We start from the raw sequence: 13,653 nt of genomic DNA on the forward strand, positions 1-13,653 counted from the left end.
GAAAGGACAATACGTTGCCTTTACTATTATGGCAGTTTTCCAATTAAAAACACTAGAATACTTGCCAATTTTATTCCAATTCTACAAAATTGTGCAATACTAATCAACAAAAACTAATCTAAAAACAAATCTCCTAAGCATTGCATGCAGCCATATGATAAACAAAGGGGAAAAAAAGAGCCAAAAACAACAAAGTGGGGTTAAAAAAAATTCAAAGACATTTTTAATGTAAAATGCCCCAAGTACTATGACTTTAAATTTAACATTGTAAGCATTAAACAAAATAAAACTAGCACTATGCTTCTATAATGCAAAGAGTATTCCTGAGAGGATACACAGGAAACTTGTAACAAGTGACGGCAGCTACCTCTAGGAAGGTTAACTAGAAGAGTGATGAGTAACAATGGAAGGGAGGCCTTTTGTAACTTCACTTTTATAATACATGTCTAATCTGCTCCAAACATTATTTTAAAATTGCTATCGGCCAGGCGCGGTGGCTCACGCCTATAATCCCAGCACTTTGAGAGGCTGAGGTGGGCAGATCACAAGGTCAGGAGTTCAAGACCATGCTGCCTAACACGGTGAAACCCCGTCTCTACTAAAAATACAAAAAAAATTAGCCGGCCGTGGTGGCGGGCGCCTGTAGTCCCAGCTACTCGGGAGGCTGAGGCTGAAGAATGGCGTGAACTCGGGAGGCGGAGCTTGCAGAGCTGAGATTGGGCCACTGCACTCCAGCCTGGGCGACAGAGCAAGACTCCGTCTCAAAACAAAACAAAACAAAACAAAATTGCTATCACTACCAAGTTTAACTAACATACAAACAAAACACACAAGTGAAATTAGTCTCTAACTACCCTCTCTACATACTCCCGTCACTCTTGCCCCTAACCGTACCAAACCCCTACTTACAAAAGCTCTCATTAACTCTAACCCCATGGAAGATAGTTTACCTACATCTCACCCATCTCACTGCCTCCTAAAATCTCACCTCCCACTCAATAAATGTAGGAATAAATGAAGACTCTATATGTCCCCTGGTCCTAGAATAAACTTCATAGTGCAATATGAATTTATACTGAGGATACCTGCATCAGGGGATATTTTGTTTCTACAGGGCTTCCAAATCCATTGACTCCAATAAAGCTGGTGCTAAAATAGGAATCTGTGAGACTTGTATCAGTTAAAGCACCTCCATCCATTCCTGGAACTGAAAGAGAAGGAAAATTCAAGTATTTAAAATTATTTCAGAGGATGAAACATTGATTTCACTTCTGTGTTCCTAAATAAGTTGTAAAGTCTCAAATCTATCACACTTATTTTTATTTACCAGTTTATAAAAGGCAGGATCAAATAAAATTGGCTTGGCTCTAGAAATCTGTTAAACAGTGCTCAAGCTGACTAATTACTTCCCACAGAAATAATTTATTTTCTATGAATCACCAAATAGCCCCCAGACATCATATGATTAAGTTTCTACCACCTGCATTTCCAGTTTCCTCATCAAATTTTCTTTCTTCAACTCAGTAAAAGGACAATTTCTCCTGTGAACCACTGGATGGTAAACAGAAGCAATTTTCTCAAGACAGTTTCTCACAACACATCTTTTGAAAGAAACCAGCAGACTCACACTAACTCAAAATTCAGGGGGAAAAAATTCTGCAGAGGTAGCAATAGGATGGAATTCAGGAATACTGACAGTTCTTTTTAGAGTTGAGCGTAGGACGATACTGAAGGACTCTGAAACTATCAGGGCGATCAACAGGACGCTGTGTCTTAGATGTTACTTCCTAATAAGTACTTAGCATGCAGCTATTTTCTAATCTGCCAGTTTAACAATAAGATGGGCTGCAAGTAGGCTTGCTCTTCTCCAGGCAGTCACTGAGAAACTCCCTTCAACCCCAGTAAGAAGCAAACTACAAAAATGTGGATAGAAGGGATGTTGGGTCTCTTTGGAAAACAATGAGGTAATTTTTATTTTCTCCTTTTTTAAATGTATTTCCCAAAACATCCATAATGAAAATGTACTGCATTTACAATTATAAAAAGCTTATTTTAATGGTTCGTATCTTTTAGTGACTACAACTTCAGGATATGGCTGAAGAATATCATCAGAAACACCTAAATATTTATATATAAAAAAGTTCATCTTTAACAAGGAATTAGAAACAATGTGAAATGGGAAAAAACAAAGAACTATTTATTATTTGAAGAATGCAAACCCTTTTAATATCAGGCCCAGAGAGGTATTAAAATGAGACAGCAGTCACAGCCTACTCCCCACTTTGAGCTACGTGCTCATCTCTTGAAACTGCCTGCTATTGCCAAAAGTAGCTATAAATTAACCTAGTAATGCCACATTGGACACTGTAACCATCACCCTACAGCTTAACAATGTATAGCTGAATCAATGTTAATTTCTGTAAGCCAATGAGAATTCCTGACACACTTTCACTCCCTGTCCCCCTATTTCAGCTTTAAAAATCCACTACCGCTAATCAGAGGATATATTCAGGGCAACTTGAGTCTGTGCTCCTGGGTTGCAATCCTCAAGTTTGGCCCAAATAAACTCTCTACTTTTCTTCCGTTTTTGTAGAGATGAGATTTTGTTATGATCCTCAGGCTGGTCTCGAACTCCTGCCCTCAAGTGATCCTCTCATCGTGGCCTCTTTAAGTATTGGGATTACAGGGCCATTGTGCCTTGCTGACTCTCTATTTATATTAATTTTGCCTCAGCTTCTTCCATGTAGGTCGACATGTCTAACAACAGAAGAACGATTAAGTAAATCCACTGAAAAACTACCATGAAATAAATCAAAGTCATGGTAATTAATGTCCAGGATATGTTTAAAATACTTCAGTAAAATAGAACTAAAATAGGAGGACAGACAAAGTAAGACTGGGAAAATATCAATCATTGTTGAAGCTGGGTGACAGGGACGACACTGGCCTCTCTACTTTTATCAAAGTTTAAAATTGTCCATAATAAACTGCTACACAAAATGATAATAAAGACTAAATAACTGTATCTGTCATACTGTGAAAGAAATACATATTTCTTTTGTCTTCATCTATAGTTCCTGGCATAGAGCTCCTAGAAAAACTTGTTTCCTAAATGATAGGTGCTAGGAACATCTTTGTTCAAATACTTGGTGCTGGGAGCATCTTTGGTTCAAATTTTTGGTCTTTGACCTCAGTTCTTAACACAGACTTCCTAAATCCCTTGGAATTTCCAAGGTGATAGGTGCATCTTTTGTTCTAATGAGGTGACTTTTGTTAGGTACCTAGATGGGAGCTGGTCACCAGAAAGACCGAGCCCTGATTACAAGTTTGGAACTTTCAGCACTACCCAACCATCTTCCAGTGAGGAGAGAGTGGCTACAGATTGAGTTAATAATTTCCCTTGCCTGTGAGATGAAGCATCCATAAAAATCTCTCAACTGTGGGGTTCAGGGAGCTCGTGGGTCGGTGAACACATTTATGAGCCAGGAGGGTGGCACACCCCAACTCCACAGAGAAAAAAGATCCTTGTTCTATTACTTTTTCATCTGACTGTTCATCTGTATCCTTTGTAATAAACCAGTCAAGCAAGTGTTTCCCTGAGTTCCATGAGCCATCATAGCAAATTATCAAACCTGAGGCGGGGTCATGGGAACTCCCAATTTGTAGCCAAGTCGGATAGAAGTGTGTATAATCTGCGGACCCGCTACATGTCACTGGTATCTGAAGTGGAGAGCAGTCTTGTGTGACTGAGCTTTTAACCTCTGAGTCTGCACTAACTCCAGGTAGTGTCATAACTGAATTGTAGGACACCCAGGTGGTAACCAGAGAATTGGAGAATTGGCCGGTGTGGGAAAAAAACTCCACACATCTGGTGTCAAAAGTGTTGTGTGAGAACGTAGTAGAGAGAAAATAGGAGCAAGTTTTGTTCCTTTCTAGTGTAATAACTATTTACAATGTGAAGTGAAAGGGGAACACATTTTTATTTGAGGGTATTATTGTGCTTACACATACACAGAAAAAAATGACTAAATATGTCAAAATGTTAACAATTTTGTGTCACGTGGCTGGTTAAAAGAAAGACATTCGGCCAGGCACGGTGGCTCACAACTGTAATCCCAGCACTTTGGGAGGCCAAGGTGGGCAGATCGCCTGAGGTTGGGAGTTTGAGACCAGCCTGATCAACATGGAGAAACTCCGTCTCTGCTAAAAATAAAAAATTAGTCAAGCATGGTGGCACATGCCTGTAGTCCCAGCTACTTGGGAGGCTGAGGCAGGAGAATCGCTTGAACCTGGGAGGCAGAGGTTGTGGTAAGCCAAGATCGCACCATTACACTCCAGCCCGGGCAACAAGAGAGAAACTCCATCTCAAAAAAAATGAAAAAAAAATAAAGACATTCGTCTTTTATGACTTTCTTTACAATGTAGTTATTTTCACAATGATGAGGAGGAGGAGGATGACAGAGCAATCCATAAGGGGAGAGGTTCCTCCATTCTCTAAGGCATCTACTCTTCACATTTTCCTAATAAAATAGAATGGTTACTCCAAAATAGAGTACAATTCTAGAGTCAAATTGTTTTCTAATATAGCATCTTTATTTCAAATGCTTTTCACTTCAAAGGTTTTTATTATATTTTTAAATTTCAAATCCAATTTTCTCTCTTTTCACGTTTCACAAGCCAATAGAACAATTACTGAACATGCCAAGAATTCAAATATCTATGGTCAATATCTTGTCTTAGTAGAATTTTTAAGTTCCTCGAAAGCAAGGTCCACTGCACATAAACAAAATGAAATATTGGTAAAATTAATGAATCAGAGGACAATAAAACCATATTATAAATTTCCCACCTTATAATAACACCTTATCATTAAGAAACAGAATTTGTCCCAATAAACACACAAATTTCTGGTAGTGATTTTCACTGTGTTAACACTGGTATCTATTCCTTTCAGATACACAACTTTGATAGAAGAAGCCTTATGCTCCCTAGCAGAGGAAACACCTGACTGCACTTAACCAAAAACAGGGGTAGGTGGCAAGGGAGTGCTGACATAGCCAGTAATCAATGATTAAAATCATCATTATTATTATTATTTTGAGATGGAGTCTTGCTCTGTCACCCAGGCTGGAGGGCAGTGGCGTGCTTGCAACCTCTGCCTCTTGGGTTCAAGTGACTCTCCTGCCTCAGCCTCCCAAGTAGCTGGGATTACAGGTGCCCCTGACCACGCCCAGCTAGTTTTTGTATTTTTAGTAGAGATGGGGTTTCACCATCTTGCCCAGGCTGGTCTCAAACTTCTGAACTCATGATCCACCCGCCTCGGCCTCCCAAAGTGCTGGGATTACAGGCATGAGCCACTGTGCCCAGCCTAAAATTACTATTTTTTCAAGTAAACATTCCACACACACATATACCTACATTTGACTTTTCTTGTTTTGGAAGGGAGAAAAGAGGAATAGATACTTGGAGTGCAGTTAGGAAAAATCACTAACCAATGATACATTAATCCATCCTCTATAGATCATAAATATAGTAATTTAATTACCAAAAACAGGCACATATCCAACCTACTTCATCAAGTGTTCAAAGAGAAAATACAGCTGGGAACGGTGGCTCACCGTGTAATCCTAACACTTTGGGAGGCCAAGGCAGGCAGATTACCTGAGCTCAGGAGTTCGTCTGAGACCAGCCTGGCCAATATGGTGAAACACCATCTCTACTAAAAATAAAAAACTTAGCCGGGCGTGGTGGTGGGCGCCTGTAATAACAGCTACTTGGGAGGCTGAGGCAAGAGAATCGCTTGAACGCGGGAGGCGGAGGTTGCAGTGAGCCAAGACCGCACCACTGCACTCCAGCCTGGGCAACAAAAGCGAGACTCCATCTCAAAAAATATATCAAAACAAACAAAAAAATGAGAAAATGCAAGTAGAATACTTTTAAATTTAAATTACTTAAGTGTAAGATATATGAGTGACCTTAATTACCAAGAATAGATAATCAGGAATTTTTCAGTCCTTCAATCCTTTATTTTTGCAAGCCACTTTAAATAAATCTTAACACTATTTCCATGGACTAATAGTTTGCAAGTCACTTTTTGGTTTTTGTTTTGTTTTGTTTCGTTTTTTTTTTTGAGACAGAGTCTCGTCTCTCTGTCGCCCAGGCTGGAAGAGTGGCATGATCTCGACTCACTGCAAGTTTCGCCTCCTGCGTTCACGCGATTCTCCTGCCTCAGCCTCCCAAGTAGTTGAGGCTACAGGTGCCCGTCACCATGCCCAGGTGATTCTCCTGCCTCGGCCTCCCAAGTAACTGGGATTACAGGCATGCTCCACCCGCCTCAGCCTCCCAAAGTGCTAGGATTATAGGTGTGAGCTACCTTACCTGGCCTAAAGATCAAATTTACAATCAAAACGGAAGCAGGACTGGCTAGGTTGTAAAGATTAAAAATGGGTATTAGGCCAGGCGCAACGGCTCACACCTGTAATCCCAACACTTTAGGAGGCCGAGGCAGGCGGATCACCTGAGGTCAGGAGTTTGAGACCAGCCTGGCCAACATAGTTGAAACCCCATCTCTACTAAAAATACAAACATTAGCCAGGCATGGTGGCAGGTACCTTAGTCCCAGCTACTAGAGAGGCTGAGGCAGGAGAATCGCTTGAACCCGATAAGTGGAGGTTGCAGAGAGCTGAGATTGTGCCACTGCACTCCAGCCTGGGCAACAGAGACTGTCTCAGAATGAAAAACACGGGGTGATATTGGAAGAGAATACCACAAGCATAACCAAGTGACCTTTTGATAAGGAGATTGCCCAGAGCCTGGGCAACATACGAGGCCCTATCTTAAAAAAAAAAATTAAGATAAAAAAATAAATAAAAGATAAGGAGATTCATATAGATACAAGGAAGCAGCTGATATTCATCAAGAAAATGGAAGAATGAACCCAAAGACATTTCAGATAGATCCAAGGTTGCTACTCCCCACCACAGGCCCACAATGGCAGAGCCTTGAGTACAGAACTGTTTTCTAGGGAGAGGCCCAGCTGCCCAGGGTTGCCTCACATCTCTGTTCCCCTTATTCCCAAGCAAGGCTCCCTGACTACCCCCACTGTGGCTCAAGTGAGGCCAGGTACAGCTCAGGCCTCCACTCTGAAGGGCAAATGTAGGCACAAGGGGTAAACCTTGATGACGCCCACATGGTGCTAACTCTTCAGGAGTGCAGTACTCCTAGGCATGGCTATCCCCACCTAGATTTCAAAGGATTCCTCAGAAAGCCTCAGGGGCTAGACAGAGAACTGCCATGGGGCAGGTTGTAGCAGAGAGCTTTTACCAGGGTTACGTCTAGTGAAGTTGTGAAGGCGAGGCTGCCCCTGAGACCTCAGAACTGTGCAGCCACCAGGATGCAACACCAGCCCAGGAGAGCCAGAGGCATCAGACTCCAACCTGTGAGTTGCATTAGGGCTTGCCCCAGATAAAGCCAAAAGGGCGGGGTTCCCTGAAGCCTTCAGGACCCACCCCAGTCCCAGTGTGTCCAGAAGGCAAGAAAAGGAGTTAAACAAGACTATTCTCAGGCATCCAGATTTAATGTTGTTTGGCTTTCTGGGTTTTGGGCTTTCTTGGGACCTGCTATCCCTTTCTTCTTTCCAATTTCTCCCTTTCAGAATGGAAGTATCTATCCTGTTATCTGTCCTACCATTGTATTTTAGAAAAGTGTAACTTGTCTGATTTCACAGGATCATAGCTGGAGAGCAATTTGCCTTAGGATGAATACCTTGAGTCTCACCCACACCTAATTTAGATGAGACTCTGGACTTTAGACTTTTGAATTGGTGCTGGAAGATTTTTGCTACTATTGGGATAGAATTTTGCATGTGACAAAGACAAGGATTTAAGGGGTCACAGGCAGAATGCTATAGTCTGAATGTCCCTCCCACCCCCTGCAAAATTCATGTGTTGAAACTTATCATTGTGGCAGTATTAAGAATTGGGGCCTTTAGATGGTGATTAAGTCATGAGGGTGGAGCATGCCATGATGCTAATCGAATTAGCACCCTTATGAAGCACAAGTAAACTGTTAGACCCTTCCCCCGTGTGAGCACATAGCAACAAGGCACTACCTTGAAGCACAGACAGCAGCCCTCATCAGACACCAAACCAACCCACACCTTGATCTTGGACTTCCCAGCTTCCAGAACTCTGAGAAATAAATTTCTGTTCTATAAAAGTACTCAGTCTCCAGTATCTTGTTAATAGCTGCAGAAATGAACTAAGACACTATAGAATAACAACAAATTGAACAATCATTATTGTTGATATGAATCTACATCTGAATAACAACTGTGGCAAGGTTGATTTTTTTTTTATTTTATGGTTAAGCAAAGTGTGATTCAGAGATTATAGCTTGCCCAAAGTCACAACACTAGTAAATGGTACACCTGGGACACAAAAGTAATCTTGCTACTATATTGAACAGCCTTTCAAATTTTTAAAAGAAATAAGGCCAGGCACAGTGGCTCATGTCTGTAATCACAGTAGTTTCGGGGAGGCTAAAGTGGAATTATCACTTGAGCCCAGGAATTCAGGACCACCCTGAGCAACACAGCAAGATCCCCATCTCTACCGAAAAAAAAAAAGAAATACAAGTATAAATCAAGAGACAAAATTTCAAACTTTGGACCAAAGGATCCTATACCTAACGAATCAGAACTTACGCAGGACGCACCGGCTCACACCTGTAATCCCAGCACTTTGGAAGGCCGAGGCAGGAGGCTCACGAGGTCAGGAGTTCGAGACCAGCCTGACCAACATGGTGAAATCCCATCTCTACTAAAAATATAACAATTAGCCAGGCATGGTGGTACGTGCCTGTAGTCCCAGCTACTCGGGAGGCTGAGGCAGGAGAATCGCTTGAATCTGAGAGGTAGAGGTTGCAGTTAGCTGAGATTGCACCACTGTACTCCAGCCTGGCAACAGAGCGAGACTCGGTCTAAAAAAAAAAAAAGGAAGAACTTCTGCATCTGTCAGCAGTCACCCTACAACTATTAACAGATAAATGTACACAATAATAACCTACTTTTTAAAAACTCCAATCTTGCAGCTTAATTTTCTTCTTCACACTTAAACCCCTCTTAATGAATTGAGTCTAACTCTCCAAAAACATCATACTAGAGCAGTGTTACTCAAAAGGTCTTCACTTTGGGAGGCCAAGACAGGCGGATCACGAGGTCAGGAGATCGAGACCATCCTGGCTAACCCAGTGAAACCCCGCCTCTACTAAAAAATACAAAAAAAAAAAAAAACTAGCCGGGCAAGGTGGCGGGCGCCTGTAGTCCCAGCTACTCGGGAGGCCGAGACAGGAGAATGGCATAAACCCAGGAGGTGGAGCTTGCAGTGAGCTGAGATCTGGCCACTGCACTCCAGCCTGGGCGACAGAGCGAGACTCCGTCTCAAAAAAAAAAAAAAGGTCTTCAATGGTCAAGAAACTTGGAAAATTCTGGGAGAAAATGAGTAAAAACAAGTAAACCCCCATTTCCTTACTGTACACCTTCCTAGGATGTGTGTACACAATGTGAATTGTGACAATCCAAAAAGAAGACAGAGTACTTCCCAAATTTACTTGACTAGCGAACCCTTTCCACATGGAGCATTTTGAGAGACAAGAGTTCCATCATAGAAGACACTTTCCAAAAAGTACCCATCTACAAGTGCTGAGTAGGGCATTACAGAGAAGATGCTGGTGATGCTCATGCTAAAGGATGAAATCCGAACTTCTTAGTCTGACACTAGCATATCCTCAACAATTTGTCCTCAACTATCATACTAATACTTCCTAAAAGGTGCTGAGTTTGAGTCTCGGTTCTGCCATTTACTAGCCACAAAGTCTTGGGCAAAATGCTTGTAAAATGCAGATTATGCCATCAATTATAAAATGAAAATAATATCATCTACCTAGAAAACTTCAATTGTTATGAAAAACAATAAATATCTTAAAGTTCTTTTAAAAAACTGTACAACTCTATACAGTTACTAAAAATAATTGAATTGTACTTATAATAGGTGAATTTAATAGCATGTAAATCATATTTCAATAAATGGTTTTTTTTGTTTTATTTTTTGTTTTTTTGAGACAGTTCTGTTGCCCAGGCTGGAGTGCAGTGGCGCAATCTCAACTCATTGCAATCTCTTGCCTCCTGGGCTGAAGCAAGAAATCCTCCCATCTCAGCCTCCCAAGGAGCTGGGACTACAGGCGCACACCACTATGCCTAGCCAATAAAACTTTTTATTTAATTAGTAGAGGAAAAGGGGGATTATTTAGTAAATGGACTTAAGACAACTGAGTATCCATCTAGGGAAAAAACTGAATACCTTACACCAATATTTACAAAAGATTAAAGATCATAGCATAAAGTAAAAAAAGTATACATATATAATGACTGAACTTTCTCCTCCAGTCACAATGATATACTCATTATATGCTTAAAATCTCCCACACTTTACCATCTAGAGTATAATCAATTTCTAATATACATACTCAAGACTCAGGTATGATGCGAAAGAAAAAATACTTGAGTTACACATTGAGTTTGAATCCTACTTGTGCCATTTACATACTATATGAGCATGAGCAAGTAACTGTAAATTTCATTTCTTCACCTGAAAAAAGAGGTTAAATACCATCTCACTCATAGGGCTGCAGTGTGGAATCAAGTGAAAGAATCTATGTAAAGTATCTAGCATCTTTTCTCACAGGTCTTCATAAACATTATTTTTTAATTCCCCCTTCTCTAGAAAGTATTCCCCAATTATTCCAAGTTGTTAAAACCTTTACCTCTTAAGATACTATTTATATCATTCATTTGACCAAAAAAAAACTTCCTTTTGACTTTTTATTGCTGTCTTCAACTATAGTATTTAAACCTTTAAATTTTCACATATTTCTGTACTATCTACTAATCTAAATTATCTGAGCTTTGTTTTGTTTTGAATTTATTTTGTTTTTTTTTTTTTGAAGAGACAGGGTCTCATTATGTTGCCCAGGCTGGTCTCGAACTACTGGGCTGAGAAAGTTGAGGCTGCAGTGAGCTGTCATCATACCACTGCACTACAGCCTGCGTGACAGAGCAAGACACTGTGTCAAAAAAAAAAAAACTTTCTGGGCTCAAGTGATCCTCCTGCCTTGGCTTCCCACAGTGCTCAGATTACAGGTGTAAGCCACTGCACTAGGCCTTAAATTATCTGTAACTACACTTTATGTATCTGCAATTATGCACACCTTTCACTTTTTGGTATTCCTTAATCTAATAGCACATTTTTGTTAGGTTATTTTTTTTAAGCTTGGTAGCAAGAAGTTGTTATTTTTGAGAAACAGTCTCCCTCTGTTGCCCAGGCTGGAGTGCAGTGGCATAATCAGCTCACCGCAGCCTCAAACTCCTGAACTCCAGCAATCCTCCCTCCACCGCCCCTCAAATTACTGGGACTACAGGCGTGAGTCGCTGAGCCCAGCCTAGCACATTTGTACAAACATTTATTTTCAACTAAATGCTTTTGTCTTTTTGAGGTGGAATCTCACTGTTACCCAGGCTGGAGTGCAGTGACGCGATCTCAGCTCACCGCAACCTCCATCTCCCGGGTTCAAGCGATTCTTGTGAGTAGCTGGGACTACAGGTGTGCGCCACCACGCCCATATAATTTTTTGTATTTTTAGTAGAGGTGGGGTTTCGCTATGTTGCCCAGGCTGGTCTCAAACTAGTGAGCTCAGCGATTCACCTGCCTCGGCCTCCCAAAGTGCTGGGATTACAGGCATGAGCCATGGCACCCGGCCAATTGCCTCTACTTTTCCAGTGAGGAAACTGAGACCTCAGAGATGCCAGATGACAGTACAGTGGGTGCAGGCCCAAGAAACAGGCTCCTCTACCCCCTCAGCAGATACTCACACCATCCTTTCCTTTATTGGATTGTGGAATGAGCACAGACTTTTAACAAATACTGACCATGAGGTCTGTTTCAGCCAGTTGTCAACTACTAACCTTCAACAGTATATTTAAGTCTCAGTTTTCTTCCTCTGTAACACTAAAATGGTAGCATCTACTTTCCAAGGTTGTTGTGATAATAATTCTGTATACCGGCATGCCCAGTTGATATTAGGTGCCAAATCCACTTATTTATTTGCAAAGAGTAGCCTGCTTTTTCTGATGAAACACGAATATGCTCTTTGTAATAGAGTGATAGAAGTAAGATAGAGTATTTTACACATCTGTTACAAAACCCACAGAAGCTGTAAGAAAAGACTCAAATCCAAAGCAGGTGGACAAGACATACTGTCTGTTTGAAGAGCTGGAATTCCTTTGGAAGTTCACAAACTAAGAAAAAGTTAAAGAGAACTGTCAGAAAATGGCAATTAATGACTATAAACACTGTGCTTCCTGCCCTTATGATAAAGCTTCTGTGGAGAGTTGTAAAGAGAACAAGTTCAAATTCTCAATTCCCTACCTCACTCCGAAGCTCCATAAGGCATTTTAGGTTATCACTTCATTTGTTTAACCACACAACTGTTAGAAGTTCAAAGGTCCCCCCAACCCCCACCACATTCCTATGTTGAAGTCTTAATCCCCTGTACCTTGGAATGTGACCTCATTGGAATACAGAGTCACCGCAGATATAATTAAACATGAGGTCATTAGGGCAGCCCTAATCCAATATGACTGGTGACATTATGGAAAAAGGAAATTTGAACACAGCTGCACACAAAGGGAAAACATCAAGTAAAGATGAAAGGAGTGACTGGGAAGATGTTTCTACAAGCCAAGAAACGTCCAAGGTTGTCAGCAAACGAAAAGCTAAGGGGAGAGACATGGAATAGATTATCCTCCACAGCCTTCAGAAGAAGGCAATCCAGCCAACACCTTGATCTTAGACTTTCAGCCTCCAAACCTGAGACAATAAATTTCTGTTGTGTAAGCTCCCCGCCCCCGAAAACATTCAACAGAGCCACTGGGGAGTTATACATGATATAAATGATGAATTGATGGGTGCTGACGAGTTGATGGGTGCAGCACACCAACATGGCACAAGTATACATATGTAACAAACCTGCACATTATGCACATGTACCCTAGAACTTAAAGTATAATAATAAAAAAAAAGATTAAATACAGATTAAACTAAAAATACAGGTTAATAAAAATATTTCAGTCAAACATTAAGCTCAGACGTTTTGAAATAGCCAAGATAAAAAAAGAGAAAACAGAAGTTTAAAAATTGCTTGCTTAGTAAAATAACAAATACCAATTTGTTTGAGCAAAAACCATTTTTCCTAATACTAAACTCTTTGAAGAAACTATTACAAGGATTTTTCCATAAAGAACATTGAACACCATGACACCTTCAAGACAACTGAAAGATTTCTTGAAACACTTTTTATATTCATTCTCAATAGAAGTACAGAAAAGAATATTATGCCACAACTGAAGTGAGGTAATTCCATAAAGAACTAACGATATAGCTCAAGTACTTAACTTTCCAGCAATCTAAATCCATCAATCTCTCCCTCTTAAACTTTCATCCATTTGCTGTGAAACATTCAATTCTAGTTATGATAGATTAGACAGACAGATAAAATAATGCCAAGCATTACTTATTGACAGGTTTATATGCACAATCC

The 13,653-nt window shown here is 40.6% G+C and overlaps 1 protein-coding gene across 4 annotated transcripts in view; it reads right to left on the minus strand.

Annotated features, from left to right (window-relative positions):
* PAN3 (poly(A) specific ribonuclease subunit PAN3) overlaps positions 1–13,653 on the minus strand; it is a 159,935-nt gene that overhangs the window by 123,785 nt on the left and 22,497 nt on the right. For all 4 annotated transcript variants that reach the window (XR_004443106.1, XM_033236473.1, XM_033236464.1 and 1 more), the window contains exon 2: positions 1,086–1,207. Coding sequence is in view for 3 of the 4 variants with exons in the window: in XM_033236473.1 (XP_033092364.1) it covers positions 1,086–1,207 (122 nt within the window). In the remaining variant the exon portion in view is untranslated. The remainder of the gene's footprint in view (positions 1–1,085; positions 1,208–13,653) is intronic.

Source organism: Trachypithecus francoisi, unplaced genomic scaffold (genome assembly GCF_009764315.1).
Source record: "Trachypithecus francoisi isolate TF-2019V2 unplaced genomic scaffold, Tfra_2.0 Contig01461, whole genome shotgun sequence".
Lineage (NCBI taxonomy): Eukaryota > Metazoa > Chordata > Mammalia > Primates > Cercopithecidae > Trachypithecus > Trachypithecus francoisi.